This window comes from Diplodia corticola (genome assembly GCF_001883845.1).
Source record: "Diplodia corticola strain CBS 112549 chromosome Unknown scaffold53, whole genome shotgun sequence".
Taxonomy (NCBI): domain Eukaryota; kingdom Fungi; phylum Ascomycota; class Dothideomycetes; order Botryosphaeriales; family Botryosphaeriaceae; genus Diplodia; species Diplodia corticola.
The window spans coordinates 247,067-262,058 of record NW_017971532.1 but is presented as its reverse complement, the minus strand read 5'-3'; the positions used below and the strand labels follow the sequence as shown (position 1 = coordinate 262,058).

General features: G+C 58.9%; 5 protein-coding genes across 5 annotated transcripts; 1 reads left to right on the top strand and 4 right to left on the bottom strand.

Moving 5' to 3' along the window:
- Window positions 1–1,448: 1,448 nt before the first annotated feature.
- Window positions 1,449–2,294, bottom strand: BKCO1_5300099 (regulator of g protein signaling domain protein; the record flags this gene model as incomplete). Its single annotated transcript, XM_020277212.1, has 1 exon — window positions 1,449–2,294. The coding sequence occupies one exon, from the start codon at window positions 2,292–2,294 to the stop codon at window positions 1,449–1,451; it is 846 nt and encodes a 281-aa protein (XP_020127256.1).
- A 2,751-nt stretch (window positions 2,295–5,045) lies between these two features.
- Window positions 5,046–5,876, bottom strand: BKCO1_5300098 (uncharacterized protein; the record flags this gene model as incomplete). Its single annotated transcript, XM_020277211.1, has 1 exon — window positions 5,046–5,876. One exon carries the CDS (start codon window positions 5,874–5,876, stop codon window positions 5,046–5,048), a length of 831 nt encoding a protein of 276 aa, XP_020127255.1.
- Window positions 5,877–6,802: 926 nt separating this feature from the next.
- Window positions 6,803–7,939, bottom strand: BKCO1_5300097 (uncharacterized protein; the record flags this gene model as incomplete). Its single annotated transcript, XM_020277210.1, has 4 exons — window positions 6,803–7,176; window positions 7,414–7,477; window positions 7,633–7,758; window positions 7,841–7,939. The coding sequence occupies 4 exons, from the start codon at window positions 7,937–7,939 to the stop codon at window positions 6,803–6,805; spliced, it is 663 nt and encodes a 220-aa protein (XP_020127260.1).
- An 849-nt stretch (window positions 7,940–8,788) lies between these two features.
- Window positions 8,789–9,530, bottom strand: BKCO1_5300096 (uncharacterized protein; the record flags this gene model as incomplete). The annotated part of the gene is made up of 2 exons (XM_020277209.1): window positions 8,789–8,847; window positions 8,897–9,530. 2 exons carry the CDS (start codon window positions 9,528–9,530, stop codon window positions 8,789–8,791), a joined length of 693 nt encoding a protein of 230 aa, XP_020127259.1.
- An 856-nt stretch (window positions 9,531–10,386) lies between these two features.
- Window positions 10,387–13,428, top strand: BKCO1_5300095 (ram signaling pathway protein; the record flags this gene model as incomplete). Its single annotated transcript, XM_020277208.1, has 4 exons — window positions 10,387–10,598; window positions 10,816–10,927; window positions 10,979–11,325; window positions 11,382–13,428. The coding sequence occupies 4 exons, from the start codon at window positions 10,387–10,389 to the stop codon at window positions 13,426–13,428; spliced, it is 2,718 nt and encodes a 905-aa protein (XP_020127258.1).
- Window positions 13,429–14,992: the final 1,564 nt, after the last annotated feature.

The following is a 14,992-nucleotide window of genomic DNA, read 5'->3' as shown; positions in this document are numbered from 1 at the left end:
TCGTTTTCCCCTGCGGGGCTGGCCCTCGCCGCTGCCGCCGACATCCCCCCCCCCCCCCCGGCAGCAAGCCCCAGCGGACGGCGCAGTGGAGAAAGCGAGGCGCGGGGTCTAGGTGGCGATTTGGCTGATGGGGGCGAAGGCGAAGATGAAAAAGGAGCGGATGCCAGAGGTGAGGGTTGCGGAGATGGCGGTGGGGGCTGGGGGGAGGTGAGCCTTGGGTGAGTGAGTAGGTGAGTGAGTGAGTGGTTTGGGTTTGATGTGCGAGGGAAGGTGTTGTGTGTGTGTGTGTGTGTGTGTGTGTGTGTGTGTGTGTGTGTGTGTGTGTGTGTGTGTGTGTGTGCAAAAAATAACTAGGAGAGGAAGCTCTATCTATGCATGAAGAGGACAAAAGGAAAAAGGTCCATAGTACTTTCGTTTCGTACAGGTAACGGCAATAGGATTACGAGAAAGGAAAAAAGCCCAGGCTTTCACACCTGCTGCCTGCTTCGTCTCCTCGCTTCCTACCCCTCTGCTCCAGAAAACTGCGAACGCATGAGTCCAAGCTCATGTTCCATCCCTCCCAATACTCCCTCGGCCGTATGATGAAATGACAATAACAAGAGTATCCATAAGTCGTGAGAGAAAAAAGTCTGACAACCCCAAACAATCAATCAATCCGAGAGCGGAAAACAACCCGTTTCAGTCATGTGGAGCCATGACTTGTTTTGAGTTCCAACGCCAGTGCAATGAATCAAGAAGACATGTTACTGTCCCTCTTCACAAGGTCGTGTCGTGTGGTGCAGAAATGAACAAGCAAAAGGAAAGGACGCTTCCGTAGGCCAAGACCATCCTCGGACGAGGCTTGCATCGTAACAGGCTCGAAGAAAAGGAAAAAGGCGATGTGATGACAATGATGACGACGGTAATGACGATCGTGATGCGACAACAATGATGTTGATGAACCGAAACCCCATTTGATCCAGTGTCGTGGACCCATGTTCCATGATTGAATACCCTGCTGCTGCCGTGGCCAGAACACCGCTTGCCAACGCCGGTGCAAATGCTAATAGATGCTGGTCGTGTTTCGCAATCCGAAGGCCGTTAGGGTGTGCGCGGGCGTGGGAGGCCGTCAAGGCCCATCCCGATGCCCGCGAGGAGAGCAGCGTAGCCGGTTGGAAATTATGCAAGGTTGAGATGCCCGAGTCATGTCGTAAATGTAAGTAATGGCGAGTGAGTCGCCCGGCGCCTTGTGTCCGGTCTTATCCGGAAACGCACTGCGGGGTTATGCTGGGCCCAGATAGACTTCGAGCGCGTGGGGCACCGGACCCTGGCTCCCGGCGAGATAGACGAAGCCGATGAGGGTCCGACCGACTCCATCGTCTGAGGGAAGGCCCGCGAATAAAAAAGGGCCTGGAACGAAGACCGTGAAGGATGCGAATGGGAGTCCGTCACTCCTTCGGCCTGCCTTCTCAGAACATTCCCCCCTCCATCTGCTGCTGATGCTGCGCGTGCTCTTCCCGAATCTGCCCGCTGCTCCTCTTTTTCCACCCCAGCTTGCTGCTCATCCTCTTCCACCCACTGCCCTCACGCTCGTGTCGGCTGTTCCTCGGGCTCGGAGTACCGTTAGCGCTTGGCGGGTAACCGTAGTCGCTCATGGGTGGCGTCGTTGGTGGAGTCATAGGATCGCCGAGGGCGCTAGGGCTGCTAGCGCTACCCGAGTCATCCGTAAGGCCATCGCGGTCCGATGGCGATTGAGCAAGGGACGAGGCCACCGAGTGCGGGTGACGGTGGTGCGAGGAGCTGGCGAAACGGGCGTGCGCCGCGGCGCCGAAGTTACGCGTCACCGTGGTGAAGCTGGTCGTCAGGGATGAGGGAGCCGACGCGCGGTGCTTGTGCGGGACGTCGGCATTGGCCTGGGTGACCTCACGGCGGAGGGTACGCTCGTCGTAGGACCGCGTGTGAGAGTGCGACAGGTTTTCTTCGCTCGTGTTGTACCCGGCAGCGCTGTGGGGTGAGAGGCTGTTCAGGAACGGAACCAGGACCGACTCCTCCATCAGCTCGTAGATTTTAGCAACGGCCGTGTCTAATGTCGACGGGTGAGGGGGAGAATAAGGGTTTGATAGAGCCAAGAGGCTGTCCCGCACGTCCGACGGCAGGTTGACTTCCCTGGGGCCGTTCGGGGCGATGTAGGCGTCCAGCAAGCGCTGCCACAGCATCTTGACGTAATTGCACTCGTCGCTGTCGGGCGAGACGGGCGAATCGGGCTTCTGGCCAACCATCTTGCTGTAATGCTTCCTGTAGCGGGAGGCATCCATGGTGAACTCAAGAGTCTCCAAACAGTGGTTCTGCGAGAGATAGGCCATGAAGGCGCTCAGGGTCCATGGCGGGGAAGCGGTGTTTGCTAGGATTTCGGAGAGGTTCGGGCGCCTGGGACAGTAGGGACCTTGAGCATATCCCCTTGGTATTGCGACGGAAAGGGGCCGTGAGGCGGTTGTTGTGGTTGATACATACTCATGAGCTGACATTTTGAATCCTCCTTTTGCTTCCTTTTCGTCTTCGGAGGGGGAGGAGGAGCGGGTCGAGGAGCGGGTCGAGGGCGCGGTGAAAGAGGGGGTCTTGAGACGGAGAGTAGGCGGGCCCGATTTGCGGTGCATCACATTCCACCACGGCTCTTTACAGTTCGGATCCGGGCTGCACGAAGTACCCGGGGAGTCGAGGGTAGTAGTAGAGCCGGTGCCGGGACAGACGACGCAGGATTGGGCGGACCGCACGGAGCGGAGTCGGGACGCCAGCTTGAGGGACGGTGGGGGCGTGCTGCCGGTTCGAGGTGCTGCTGTTATTGCGATGGTCGACTGCGCGCCGGAAACATGGACGACGGCTGCGGTGGTCGTTGGCGGGAGAAAGCTGCGTCGTACACGGGACGGGTGCTGGGTGCTTGGTGCTCGGTGCTGGGTGCTTGGTGCTCGGTGCTTGGTGCTTGGTGCTCGGTGCTTGGTGCTTGGTGCTTGTGCTCGCTGTGTCGCGCGGGGGCTTCTGGAACGGGGACACAAGAGGTATGCGACACGGAGGAGAGATGAGTGGTAGCAGATGGAGAAGGTGAACGGTGGAATTGAGCGAGGTGACTAATGGCGCTGGTAGCGCAGCGCGGTCGGCTAGAAGGTTGGTGGTAGCGTCGCCTCAGGCGTGTCGACGGAGCGGGTAGCGCTGTCGCAAGAGTCGGCCTGAAACGAGCGGCAGCGGATTGGGGGTTCGCTGGAGAGGGAGTGGCAGGGGGGTGGGCCGCTGACGGAGGCGGGAGGAGTGGAGAGGGCAGCTGCGGTGCGGCAAGGAGCAATGCGTCTGGCACGCGGGCGGTCTGGTGCGGTGCACTTGCTTGGGAAGCGGAGGACAAGGGACGCGGCGAGCGGTGCCGGGGCGGAGGTTTAGTAGCAGCGCGCGAGACAGGCGTGGAGAGACAGGCGGCGCTGGAAGGGACCGGGCAGCAATCTCAGATGCACACGGTGCGCGGAGAGGTATGATCTGGATAGTGAAGCGGAGTGGCATCAGCGTCCGCCCTAAGAGCCGACAGGCGCCCTTCTCGAAAAGGCGCTAGGCGGGCGCCGGCCAATGGCAATCCCTGCGCGCATGCAGCACGCCCCCGCTGATGAGCACACAAAGAACAGAGAAGGCCGCGTCGAAGCGCGCCCGAGCAGGCAGGAGGCTGTGGGACGGCAGCAGCGCGGCGGGCTAGTGCTGCAATACGGCATCGCCACCAGGGCCAGAGCAGCACGCGCGTCTGCCGGGCGCTCGTGGCTCTTCAAGCACCACGCTCGCTGCTGCACAGCTGCACCCAGCGGCTGCATCTCACAGCCAGCGCCGATCATCGCGCCCCCGGCGTGGCAGCGGCCAGCCCGGACGCTGCAGCAGGTGCAACGCGACCGCAACCAGCCGCGCACGGCCAGCGCGCCCAGCACGGCCAGCACGGTACAAGCAGCTCTTTGTGGCAGATGATGCCATCGCCGCTGATAGGGCGGCCGGCGCTGACTCCTGCCTAGCTCCGTGGCTCTGCCTCCAGCGCCCGGGCCACACGCCCGCCCACCGCGTCCTTTGTTGCCTTTGCCACGAGCCACACGGCCGGGCCTCTCCAACGCTGCACCGGCGCCAACGGGCCTGCCCTCGCCGCGAGAAAGGAGAAGGGGCGCGGCTCCACTCGTCCCCTGGTCAGACATGCGGCTCGTAACCACCAGCAAGCCAGCAGCGCTGCAGCACCGCCGCCCAGCGCCAGGGTCCCGCTGCCTGTCTGCCCAAAGCCGCAGTGGTGGAGCCGTGGCCAAGCCGCCCGCAGCGCCCGCAGCACCCCCCAGCACGCCGACGCGCGAAGCTCACCACCTCTTGCGCGACCGCACCCGTTTTCCGCCGACCCTTCTCGAAGCCTTCCGCTTCGGGCCCTGCTGCAGCCCAGCTGCACGCCAGGGCAGATCATGACACTATCGTATGACGGCCGCCCGCCCGCCGAACGCCTGGCTGCTGATGCGCCGCCTGCCACGCTTGAAGTTTGCTAATAATGCCACGGCCGTTGCTATGCCACCGCGGACGGACATCCACCCGAGAAGCGAGGCGACGAGCCTCCACCGTGACGTCTGTCGACAAGCACCGGCCTGCGCAATTTTTGGACCATGGAAGCCGGATGCGGCCCCAGACGCGGCGGTGCCGGGTGCCTCGCGGTGCCTGAGCAGCCATGTTTGGCCCCCCTCCCCGTGTTGCTCCGCCTTGCGGTGAGTCCCGAGTCCCTACCTACGTAGGTACTGTTCCAGCCGCGTCGTGCTGAAAGAAACCACCGCGACTCCTTGGTACAGCCGTGTGTCTGTCTGCTCTGACCGGCGCCGCCCTGACGCTCGCCTGCGACCATCTCCACCGGCCCGGGCCTAGGCATTCGCCCACGGCAAACAGTTTAATTACACGCCTACTACTGACCTATCCGCCGACTGATGCTACTCCGCCCCCCCAGCAAGCCGGCCGCCGCCTCTCTCTGCGGGTGCAGGCCTCGCTCCTGTAGCGAGCCGAGCGCTGCCACACGCAAGTCACATTCACCTCTTTTCTGACCACCGGGATGCCCGCACGCCCGCGCGTGTGCCCGAGTGGGTCTCCAGAGCTGCAATGCTCAGGTCCCAGCCCGCCGCCTCCAGCCGCGTTTTTGCTGTGCCGCTGCCACCGCCAAACATGTGTCGTGTTTGCTCTAGCGTCAGCCGCAGCTCCGACTCAACCTCAGCATTGACGCGGCTGCCGTCGGCCGCACTGGGCCCGGGCTCGGCTCGCTGTTCTTGTCTCAGGTCCAGCCGGGACGCCGCTGACTGTGGCCCCAACGTCTGAGTCGTCGTCGCCGTCGCCGTCGCCTCTCGGCGCCCCCCGGCTCCGGCTTCGAGGCGGGATGCCAGCAGCAGCGCCTGCGTCCAGGCCTGAAGTTGCGCCGCCGGCTCGCAGTGCTGCTTGAGTACGATGAGCGCCTCGGACCTGGCCGAGTCGAACCAGAGGAGGTACGACTCGTGCTCGAAAACCTTAAGCAGCGCCGCAAGCGACGTCGTCTTGGCCGACGCACTGCTGTCGCGCACACCCGCCCCGGTTTTCCATGCTGCCCCTGGGGCCCCGGCCTCTGCGCCTGGAAGCCTTGCCACGACTTCCGCCAGACGAACCCCAATCCTGCAACGTCCGATGACCTGATCGTCCGCCCAGCGCAGCGCGCCGTCCCGAAACTCGAAGATCCGTTCCCTTTGCGAGACCCGCTGCGGTGAGAGCACCTTGTCGTACGCCAAGAGGTGTGCCATGACGATGTTCGCTCGCTGCCGGTTCAGCGAGCGCATGCTGACCGCTCGGACGGCGGCGTAGTTGGTAGCCAGGTGGGTTGTCAGCAGCAACAGCATCGCTGTCCATGTCGCTAGCGGGGATGAGATCCATGACACCACAACGCTGCCAGCCTTATGAGTATCACTAAGACGTCAGCACTTGCGCTTCTCGAAGCTCCGTGTTTCCGCACCCGCCTCAGCTGACTTGCAGGGGTTGGACGCCATAAAGTGTGAAGGAATCGCACGCGATGGTGAATAGTACGTAGTATGCAACAGCAAGCGAGGTGCCATGCTAGTCAACCGGCCTCCCGGTAGGGAGCGTCGGAGACATGAGTCGTCCATCGGCACCAACGCAGTAGCCGGCGATCTTATTGTCTCTCGCGGCTGAAGGGGGGCGCAGTGGATGTTGGCTCGACTGTGTAGGCAGCAGCAGCACTCACCAGCATTCCCAGGAGGGATATGATTGTCTCCTGCGAGGAATCTTTCTAAACGGCAGATCGTCAGTGAACCGGTCAGACCTAGTTCGGAGAGAAGCGGATCAACAGTGGGAAATGTAAAACGGATCCAGACGGAAGCTAATAGCTCTCTCCGGATGCGTTTCAGTACTTTGGATTGAGAACAGAACTGCCGATCCCGGTTCCAGAGTCCGACGAACGCTCCGTGCGAGTGCACTGTGGTTGCAGCAAAATTAAACCCTCCCACGTGGGCAGTTGAAGCAAATGTCCGGACATAGGTGTGGGGTTTGTGAGTCCTTCTACATTGGCAATCAAAGTAGATGTCTAGGCGTAACCGTGAGTTCTGTTAACCCTCTACACGGGTAGTCGAAGCAGATATCCGGACGCAGATGTGAGTTCTCCGACCGAGTGTATACATCTGGGTGCAGGCTACGACTACCCGCGTAGGAGGGCTTGTTGAACTTACAACTACATCTGGATACTTGCTTCTGCTGCCTACGTAGGTGGGCTTAATTTTTCTGGCCCCTGCAGAGGTTGCGGTTTGGGACCTCAGAGTGTGACCGAGTAAAAGAGAAGATGGCTCACCGCATTCAATTCTCCGAGGTTTTGCATACGGGCGAAATGAGCACTCAAGCTCGCCTTGCTGGACCCTGCAGCAACGCCGCATAGAGCGCGGAGGATGCTGCTGAAACTGAGGATCAGTACGCGCGGTAGGCGTGGCAAGGCCGGCGACACGCAATCAAGGATCATGGCGGCATCGTTGAAGAAATCAGCAGCCAGTCTCCAGGCCTTACATTCAGGCTCCAGACTGGTTCCGAGCCTTGCCGCGAAAAGGATTGTTGCGATGCGGCCAGTCGATTCCTGGAGCACAGACAAGAGCAGAGCCGCAGTAGGCGACGCGTTGGCATCACCGACGCCGACACCTGCGTCAGTACAGCGTTAGTTAGTGGGCACGTGGCTCGGAAGGCGACGGAAGGAATGCAGAGCGGGGGCTGCGGGGTCACGCCAAGGTGAGGCGACGATGAGGGTGTGGTTGGCAGAATGAGGCTACTCAAGGCGCGGATCGCCGCGGTCTGGCTACCTGAGGGATCGCGATCCGTGATCGCCGACGTTGCATATGTGGGGAAGGAAAAATGCAGCGGCGCTGGTGATCTACCTACCTTCGAGAACGGCCCGAGAAGAGAGCAGGCCGGCAATGGAGCTGGAAAAGGCTTGAAGAGAGTCCTGTGCGTGGATGACGTCTATTCAGCAAATTGCGGACCGAATTACACGACGTCGTCCAAATGAATGACGCACGGAGGGGAGATAGGCTGCGTACATAGATTTGGTACCTGGTTGGGCATGAACGGTCGTCAGCGAGCCAGTAGTGGGGTGGTTACTCGATCGGGTAATGGGACAGGTGTTGTCACGAACGGCAGGTAGTCTTCCGTCACGCTCTGAGGGTAGCCGGCGGGTAAGAAGACGTCAAGCAGCCTGAGCAGAGGAGATTTTCGCTGCTCGGGTGGCTGTCGAAGAGCAGTTAGCTCGGCGAGAAACCGGATCGTGATGCTCTTGCGGTGAGCGCGAATTGCTCGCTGCCCTACTTACGATAACGTCAATGCGTGGGCCGGTCTCGATGTAGGTTGCCGTGACGTTTCCAGCCTCATCATATTCCGCGAGTTCGAGCTGAGGGGGGCCTGTTTCCATGTTGTGTGGTCACCGTGGCTGCTGTGGTCAAGCGAGGTGTTGGTGTTGGTAGGTGGGGGGGTACCTAGTGTTGAGTGGAGCGACAAGTCGACCCGGACCGCCGGATTCATGAACACGCCAAACACGAGCTTACTTCTTCCTCTTACAACCCAAGATGCCAGCGTGACTCGCTTGCGCACCGCTCAACAGCGTCTTCTTTTTTTTTTTTCCTCCCCAATTGCCGCCTGATATCCTTTCTTGCTTCTTTGGCACAGCCCAATCCAGAACGTTAGATCGACTTCGCTCGACATACAAATTTGCCTGTGTTTAACTCGATCGACAGCCCTGAACAACAATGAGCAGGCACGCGAGATTGCGCCGTCCAGCGTCCCACCGCGGTAGGACTGCTGACGTACGATGCAACGGTAATAAGTAGGTATGTGGAGTCACGGCGCGACTGCGACAGGTGGGGAAAGGAGCAAGCCGAGAACGTTGGCTACCCCACACCAATTTCTCTATCAATGCCGCTGCCTCTTCTGCGCTGCGTCATTTACTGCTCTGTGCGATGGAGCTGCCGATCCGGCGAGCTCATTTCCGTTCCAATGGCCGTCTTCCAGCTCTCCTTCGCACGACCTTTTATCGGCTCCTCGGCGCGAGAAAGTTGTCTCAACCTTCTAAATTGTCAAGTAGCAACCAAAGACTCTCTTCTAGCAACTGCTCAATCGGCTGGAGGGGTATAGAATGTTTGAGATGCCGAACAACTCTCTACGGTCTCCGTACGTGCTTGCCCATTTCTATCCTCCTCTCTTCAACCCATTCAAATACTGTGCACAATGCACTTTTCTCTTCCACGTCCACCTCACGACACCGTTATCCAGGCTTCTCTGGGTCCTGGACTTCCAGACTGCCGAGGAGAGCAGTGTTAGGACCTGGGCGAGAGTTAGCTAAGAAAGCCGCAGGAGATGGAGTCAATCATACCTTGCGGACCGACGCTGTCGCACAAGCAATAAGCAATCTGGCCCTTTCCGTTGCTTTGATACATGTCTTTTGCGCTCACGCCAAGCTCTTCCGAATCGTGAATGCGGCTCATGGTGTCGCAGCGATACAGCCAGGCATCAGGTGGAGCTGACCAACCACAGGCCTCGAGAATGCCTTTCAGCTTGTTCTTCAAGAAAGGCTCGTCGAGATGTGTAGCCGAGGCCTCGGAGCTGTGTTCGAGCGTAGCTGGAGGAATGCAGTCGACGAACTTGAGAACAGTGACAGGCTGCGCCGTTTGATAGTCGAAGAGAAATACATCGGCTGAAGCTATTGCCGGCTTCACCTCCGCGGCGTCTGTGATTGGCTGAAGTGGATGGAGGATCGAGTTTGAGCGTGCCTGGCGAGCATGAACAAGCTGCTCCTCCAGAGCTGTTGTTTGCTGCAGAGAAGCCGTCTTGAGTCTTCTGAACTCCGTCTCCAGACTCTCGGTCCGATCCAGGAGGGCGATGAGCTTGGCGTCCCGATATCTGCCCATGATCTCGGCCTCCTCCAGCTTCTTTTCCAAGAGTTGGAGCCTCGACTCCATCTCCTGCTGGTGGCGGTTGCCGAAAATGTAGCTGTACAGGCGACTCATGGCGAAGCTCTGGCGGCAACGATGGCGAAAGATGGCGTCAGGCTCTGCTAGATAAGAGCAGATACTGCTGGCGCAGAGCAAACGGGCCGAGCGGTGTGAGATGGGCTGCACCTGGAGTCTGTGGGGGGTCTCTGGCGGACACAAAACGCTGCGGCAGTCACCCTGATTACAAGGTGGAATGCGCGGAGGCCTGGCGACAGAGAGGACGGAGCATCGCGGAACGAGAGCAGATGGATTATCGGCGAACAGGCTTGTGAAATCACGTGTGTGACGTGGCTGTCGATTGTGGACGATGGAGTTTCGCGCTGATACATGTGCTTTTGCCAGCGCGGTATCCACCACTCACCTCTGCCATGCACAATCAGGCACCAGGGCAGCGGCTCGGCAAAGGCTACCGCGCCGCCAGCCCGTCAGACGCGCCAGGAACCGCGCATTCTCAGCTCTGGGCCCTGATTGCCTCGCCATGCCGCCGGTATCTGACGCGCCTGATAAAGAAGCACGAAGCCGCGCGAGCACGAGCACAGAGGCGAGCAGATACGAGCAGCGGACCGCGCCGCGGGAACGGGCGGAGCGGCACCGCTAACTCGTGTCGACGTGCAGGGGGAGTGGCCTGGCAGCTGAGGTGTTTGCGGGCGGCGCGCCAGCCATTCGACGTTGGCGGGAGGAGTGTCGTGGTCTCGTGGAGCCTTCTGCTTTGTGCCTCCCCTCGGCCCCTTGCCGCCAGTAACGGATCGCCGACCGGCCTCGCGCCTAGCCCGGTACCTGCAGCACACCTCACCCACTCCGCCATGCTTCCCCATCATGCCCCTCGGAGAATGCCTTGACTACGCCCGCAGGCTCCGAACATGCCACCACCATGAGCGAAGATCGCCCTCCTCCCTCGGACGACGAGGTGGTCGCGCTCGTCCGCAAGACCATCGAGCAGGTCCGCGAGGACACCACCCGCCGCACCGAGCCCGACGTCGTCAAGGACCTCGCCCAGCCCGGCATCACCATTGACCTGGGCCACCATGGCATCCGCCGCTTGCCCGAGGACGTCATCGACATTATCAAGGCCGACATCGAGAGGTGCGTTGCCGCCCTGCGCCCCGCTCCAGCTGCTGCGCCAGGAGCCAGCCTCGGGAGAAGCCGACGGCTGGTGTGCACGCGACGGGAGCTTGCACTGCGGCTCTGATCGAGCCCTCAGACCGTGCTGCTGCGGACCCGTGGCGCATGCCGTCGTCTCGCCCTTCTCTCTCTGTGCCACGCCCGCGCTGCAGACCTCGTGAAGCTAACGCTGTGGCAGGCTCGCGCTTTCGCATAATTCGTTCAGCACCTTGCCCCTCCGCATGTTAGAGTGCGCCCGCTTACGATACCTGAATGTTCGCTTCAACGCCCTGCGCGAGTTTCCTCCGGCCGTATGTGGATTCAACGCTATATCAAGGGAGCACTGCTGAGAGTGGGTCTAGATTCTACAATTGCCAACCTTGGAGATCCTCGATGTCAGCAAGAACAAGATCAGGGAAATCCCGGAGGAAATAGCGAACCTCACCTCGCTGAAGGTTCTCGCCATTCAGCGGAACAGGATCGAGCGGCTTCCCGTATGCCTCGGTGATATCAGCAGCCTGCACATGCTGAAGCTTGATGGCAACCCCATTGCGTTTCCTCCGCCAGAAATATGCAGCATTAAAGATAAGACGCCGGCCCCGTCGGGCGATAACGAGCGGGACGCCCTTATCACGACTCAGGTGAAGCGGTACCTTCGCCAAGTCGCCACACGTGAACGACTCAAAGTCGAGTCCGAGGAGGACTCAGGGTATGCGTCACTTCTGTCCTCTCAGGCAATCTTGCACTAGCTTACATAGCCGTCAGTGAGAGCAATGTGGAGACGCCTCGTCCGCCCCGATCGAAAGGAGGAGGCGGTGGCGGTGGTGGACGATTCCCAGTCAAACCCAGCATCAGCAGCTTGGACTCGTTCGGAGACAAGCCCAAGTCCGACTCGCCCAACAGTACTCCAGCGCCTCCCATCCCGGCTCGCTCTCATTACCGAGTCCAGTCGCAACAGAATGCAAGCATGCGCCGTCCTGCTATCGGCCCCGTCACATCCAACGGCAACGAGCGCAACCGCAGCCATAGTGAGGGTGCTGGAGCAGGAACTATGCGCTCAAAACGGATGGGAATGGTGACGCGCAAGGCAACAACCGATCTTGCACCGGTGAACGAAGGGAAAGCCAACGGCCCGGCCCATTCTCGCGGTTTCAGCCACGGCTCAGCTCTTTCCGAGTTCCCTGGCAGTGGCTTCCCTGCCGCCTCAGCAAACGGCGATCAGGCCAGGTCCAGGCTCAATTCTATTCGTCCGCTGTCAGACCTCGTGGAACACAAACCATGGTCCAACGAGTACGACGATGCCGTCCAGGCTTGCCGCCTGTCCGCCGAATCCGCTCTGGACTTTCTCGCTCCCACCGAAAGGCTGCTGCGACGTGTCAATCTGCCAAGTCAGCATGCCCTCATGACCCAGTTTCAGAAAACACGAGCAAGCGCCTATGCTTTGTCCGAGCTGGTCAATCGCTACAACGCTTTGACGGAAGATCAAGAGGATGAGGCGGATTATTTGTTCAGCAAATTGCTGGACGAAAGCGAGGCCTGTATGGATCTCCTTATCGAGTTGGAAATTCAGATGCATGACTCGGAGGACGAAGTGGGCAGAGCAGTCAACGACACCGGCGTTCGGAGCGCTTGGCGAGCGCAGATCAATGCGCAGTACATGGGTGCGGTGGAGGCTCGCAATGCGTGCGAGGTACTCGGCGTGGAGTTTGCAGAACCTACCAAGGCCGATGCCCGCTATGCTAGGTCGTCTACTACGCCAACTCAGACAATGCCACACCCAGACCAGCGGTCACAGGCAACCCAAGGGATGGGCTTCGACCCTAACGGCAACGCGAACGGAGTTTACGGGCTTACACCGCCAATGCATCCCAACGGCCGCACCAACACGTTGACTAGCATCGCTTCGGCTGCCACTCCCCGCTCGGGCGAATCCTTCGTTACCCTGGGCTCTGTCGCCATTTCGCGCACCAGTACTATGAGAAGCGTGGAAGAGTCGGATGAAGAGCAGATCTTCGAACGCATCTGGCAGAAGCTTAGGCATGCCTGCGCATTTACCCTGCAGAATCTGCCGGTGTGCCACGAAAGATTCGAGCAAGCATGCATCGCGTCGCGGGATGACGGTGAGCGTGGCCACATGGCATACCCCAGATGGATGCGGGTTTTAGAGCGATCCACCGAAGCCCATCAAGCAGCAACGTCGCTAAACGAGGTCCTCAAGACGATCAAACTGAGGGATGCAGAGTTCCGCAACTCGCAGCGATTCTGGGAGCTCTGCACAGCATGGGTCAAAGCGTGGAGCGATCTGGCTGTGGCGGTCAAGCAACTCGGACAGATGGGTCAATTGCCCGAGGACGTCAAGCAAGTCATGAAGCCTGTCCAGAAAGCCGTCAAGGAGGCGGGAGGTGCAATCACCACCTCACCATGGAGCCACCTTGCTGTGCGCAACGACTCTTCGGCAGTGTTCCCACCCCAATCGGCCCTGTCAATGCGTTCATCCGACACTCGTCACTTGGGCCACGGCTTTAATGGCCTCAGTACATCTTCCATGCCCGGCCCGATCAACACGGCTATACCCCCCCACTCCAACTATAACCACTCCGCTACTCCCTCATCCTCCATGGGCTTTGTCACACCTGTGCCCGCTACTCCTCTAAGCGCTGCGCTTGGGGCTGCGGCACAGGCCACGGTGCCGAGTACACCTGGCCATGCACCGACTTCTACGCCCGTTGATCCCCCTATGACGGGTCGATTCGCTGGCAATGTCTTTGAAAGGGCTGACCGCCTCCTTCAGCAAACCCAGCGTCGCATCTGATCATGTTCAAGGAGCCGCTGAATGGCTATTGCGCAAATCATGCACCTCTGCTCGACCTTGTGCACTCGCACTTTCCGTTGCTTCAAGACAACGCTAAACCTGAGCGGTGGGCGCTCACTTCTCCCGCTTCTAACTATCTTCCGCGAGAAAGTTTACACAAGAAAATGATTGCTTCCTCAAATACGCATACTTTGCCACTATTTGCTGGGCGGAAGATGATGATGATGCAATGGGGCGTTTGTGGTATTTGAGCACTTCAGCTTTGCCATTTCAACATAACGTTATTGCGGGTTTTTGTTTTCCAATCTTGCATCAGCGAATGGAGTTCGTACGGAGGGAATCGTCAGCAGTGGGCGGCGTAACACACTATCCTTGTTTTTGTCCGACATATTCTTGTTCCTTGCTCTTCTGCTTTGATCTTCGGGAAGGGGCTATATATTTATTGTTTTTCTCTCTGTGTAATAAATAAGGGAGATTTGTGGGTTCGCTCTTGCTTTTTTTTTTTTTCAGCCGTGATAGAGCATCAGCGTATCGGAATTAAGATAAAGTGTATCTGGTCATCTTGTGCTCTGTATTGCCGAAAAGTAGTTCTCATTCTGCGTGTTGCAGAGGGTGTTGACGAGGAACGGTTGCAGCAGCCTTCCTGTTGTGGGTGATGTTGCACGAGCTTCATAGATTCACCTAAAGTGACAGTGACCTACAAACGTGTCGCACTTGTGTAGGTAGTCGAGATCCCCGGCAGAATGCAATATCTCTCGTGCCCGCAGCAATATGACTTGCAAAGGAAGTGAACATTCCAGTATCCAGTGCGGCATCTGGGCTCATAGCTCTCTCGAACTAGTAAAGTAGTATGACGCCGTACTATCTCTTCAGCTAGCGTGACTTACCGACGCGCTTACAGCCTACTTACGCTTCTATTAACGCGTTCCTACTGGTCTAAAGATGATTAATTGTAGATACACCACGGATGTAGATAGTAGAACACTATGTCTGGACATCTCTATACGGGTGCAAAACTCGCATTGGCGTCCGGGTGCGTCCTTCAACCACCTACGTTGCCTGAGGGGTAGACGTGTTAGTAAACGCGCCGGTGTATCGCGTCGACTGGCATGATCCAGTGTAAGCCAACGGCCTTATGTCTAGTACTTGCCCATATGTATATATCTTCCTACTACAGATTCCCACGGTTTCAACTAAGTTCGCAATCGAAGAGTCAGTGTTGGGCCGAGTCACGAAGACCCTCACCTTCAGAGCTTTCTGCATCCTGGGCGTACACGCATCCTCCCGAAGGAGATTCCACTGTCATCTTCGACGCTCCGCATGGTTGGATTTCCGTGTCTAGCGCAAGAGCAGCTCGCCGCGTTCAAGAAATTCCATCGGCGGTGATTCACGTCCACTCGAGTACGATGGGCCATCGAGGCCCTCGGCAAAGTACCTTGACAATGTCACCACCGCCTTGAGTGGACGACATTGAGATACTTGGCCTCGATGCTACCAAAGCCCAGGAGAGGAGAACCTTAAGGAAAGTGAGTCTTTCCTCACAGAACCCAGAGACAATTTGCAC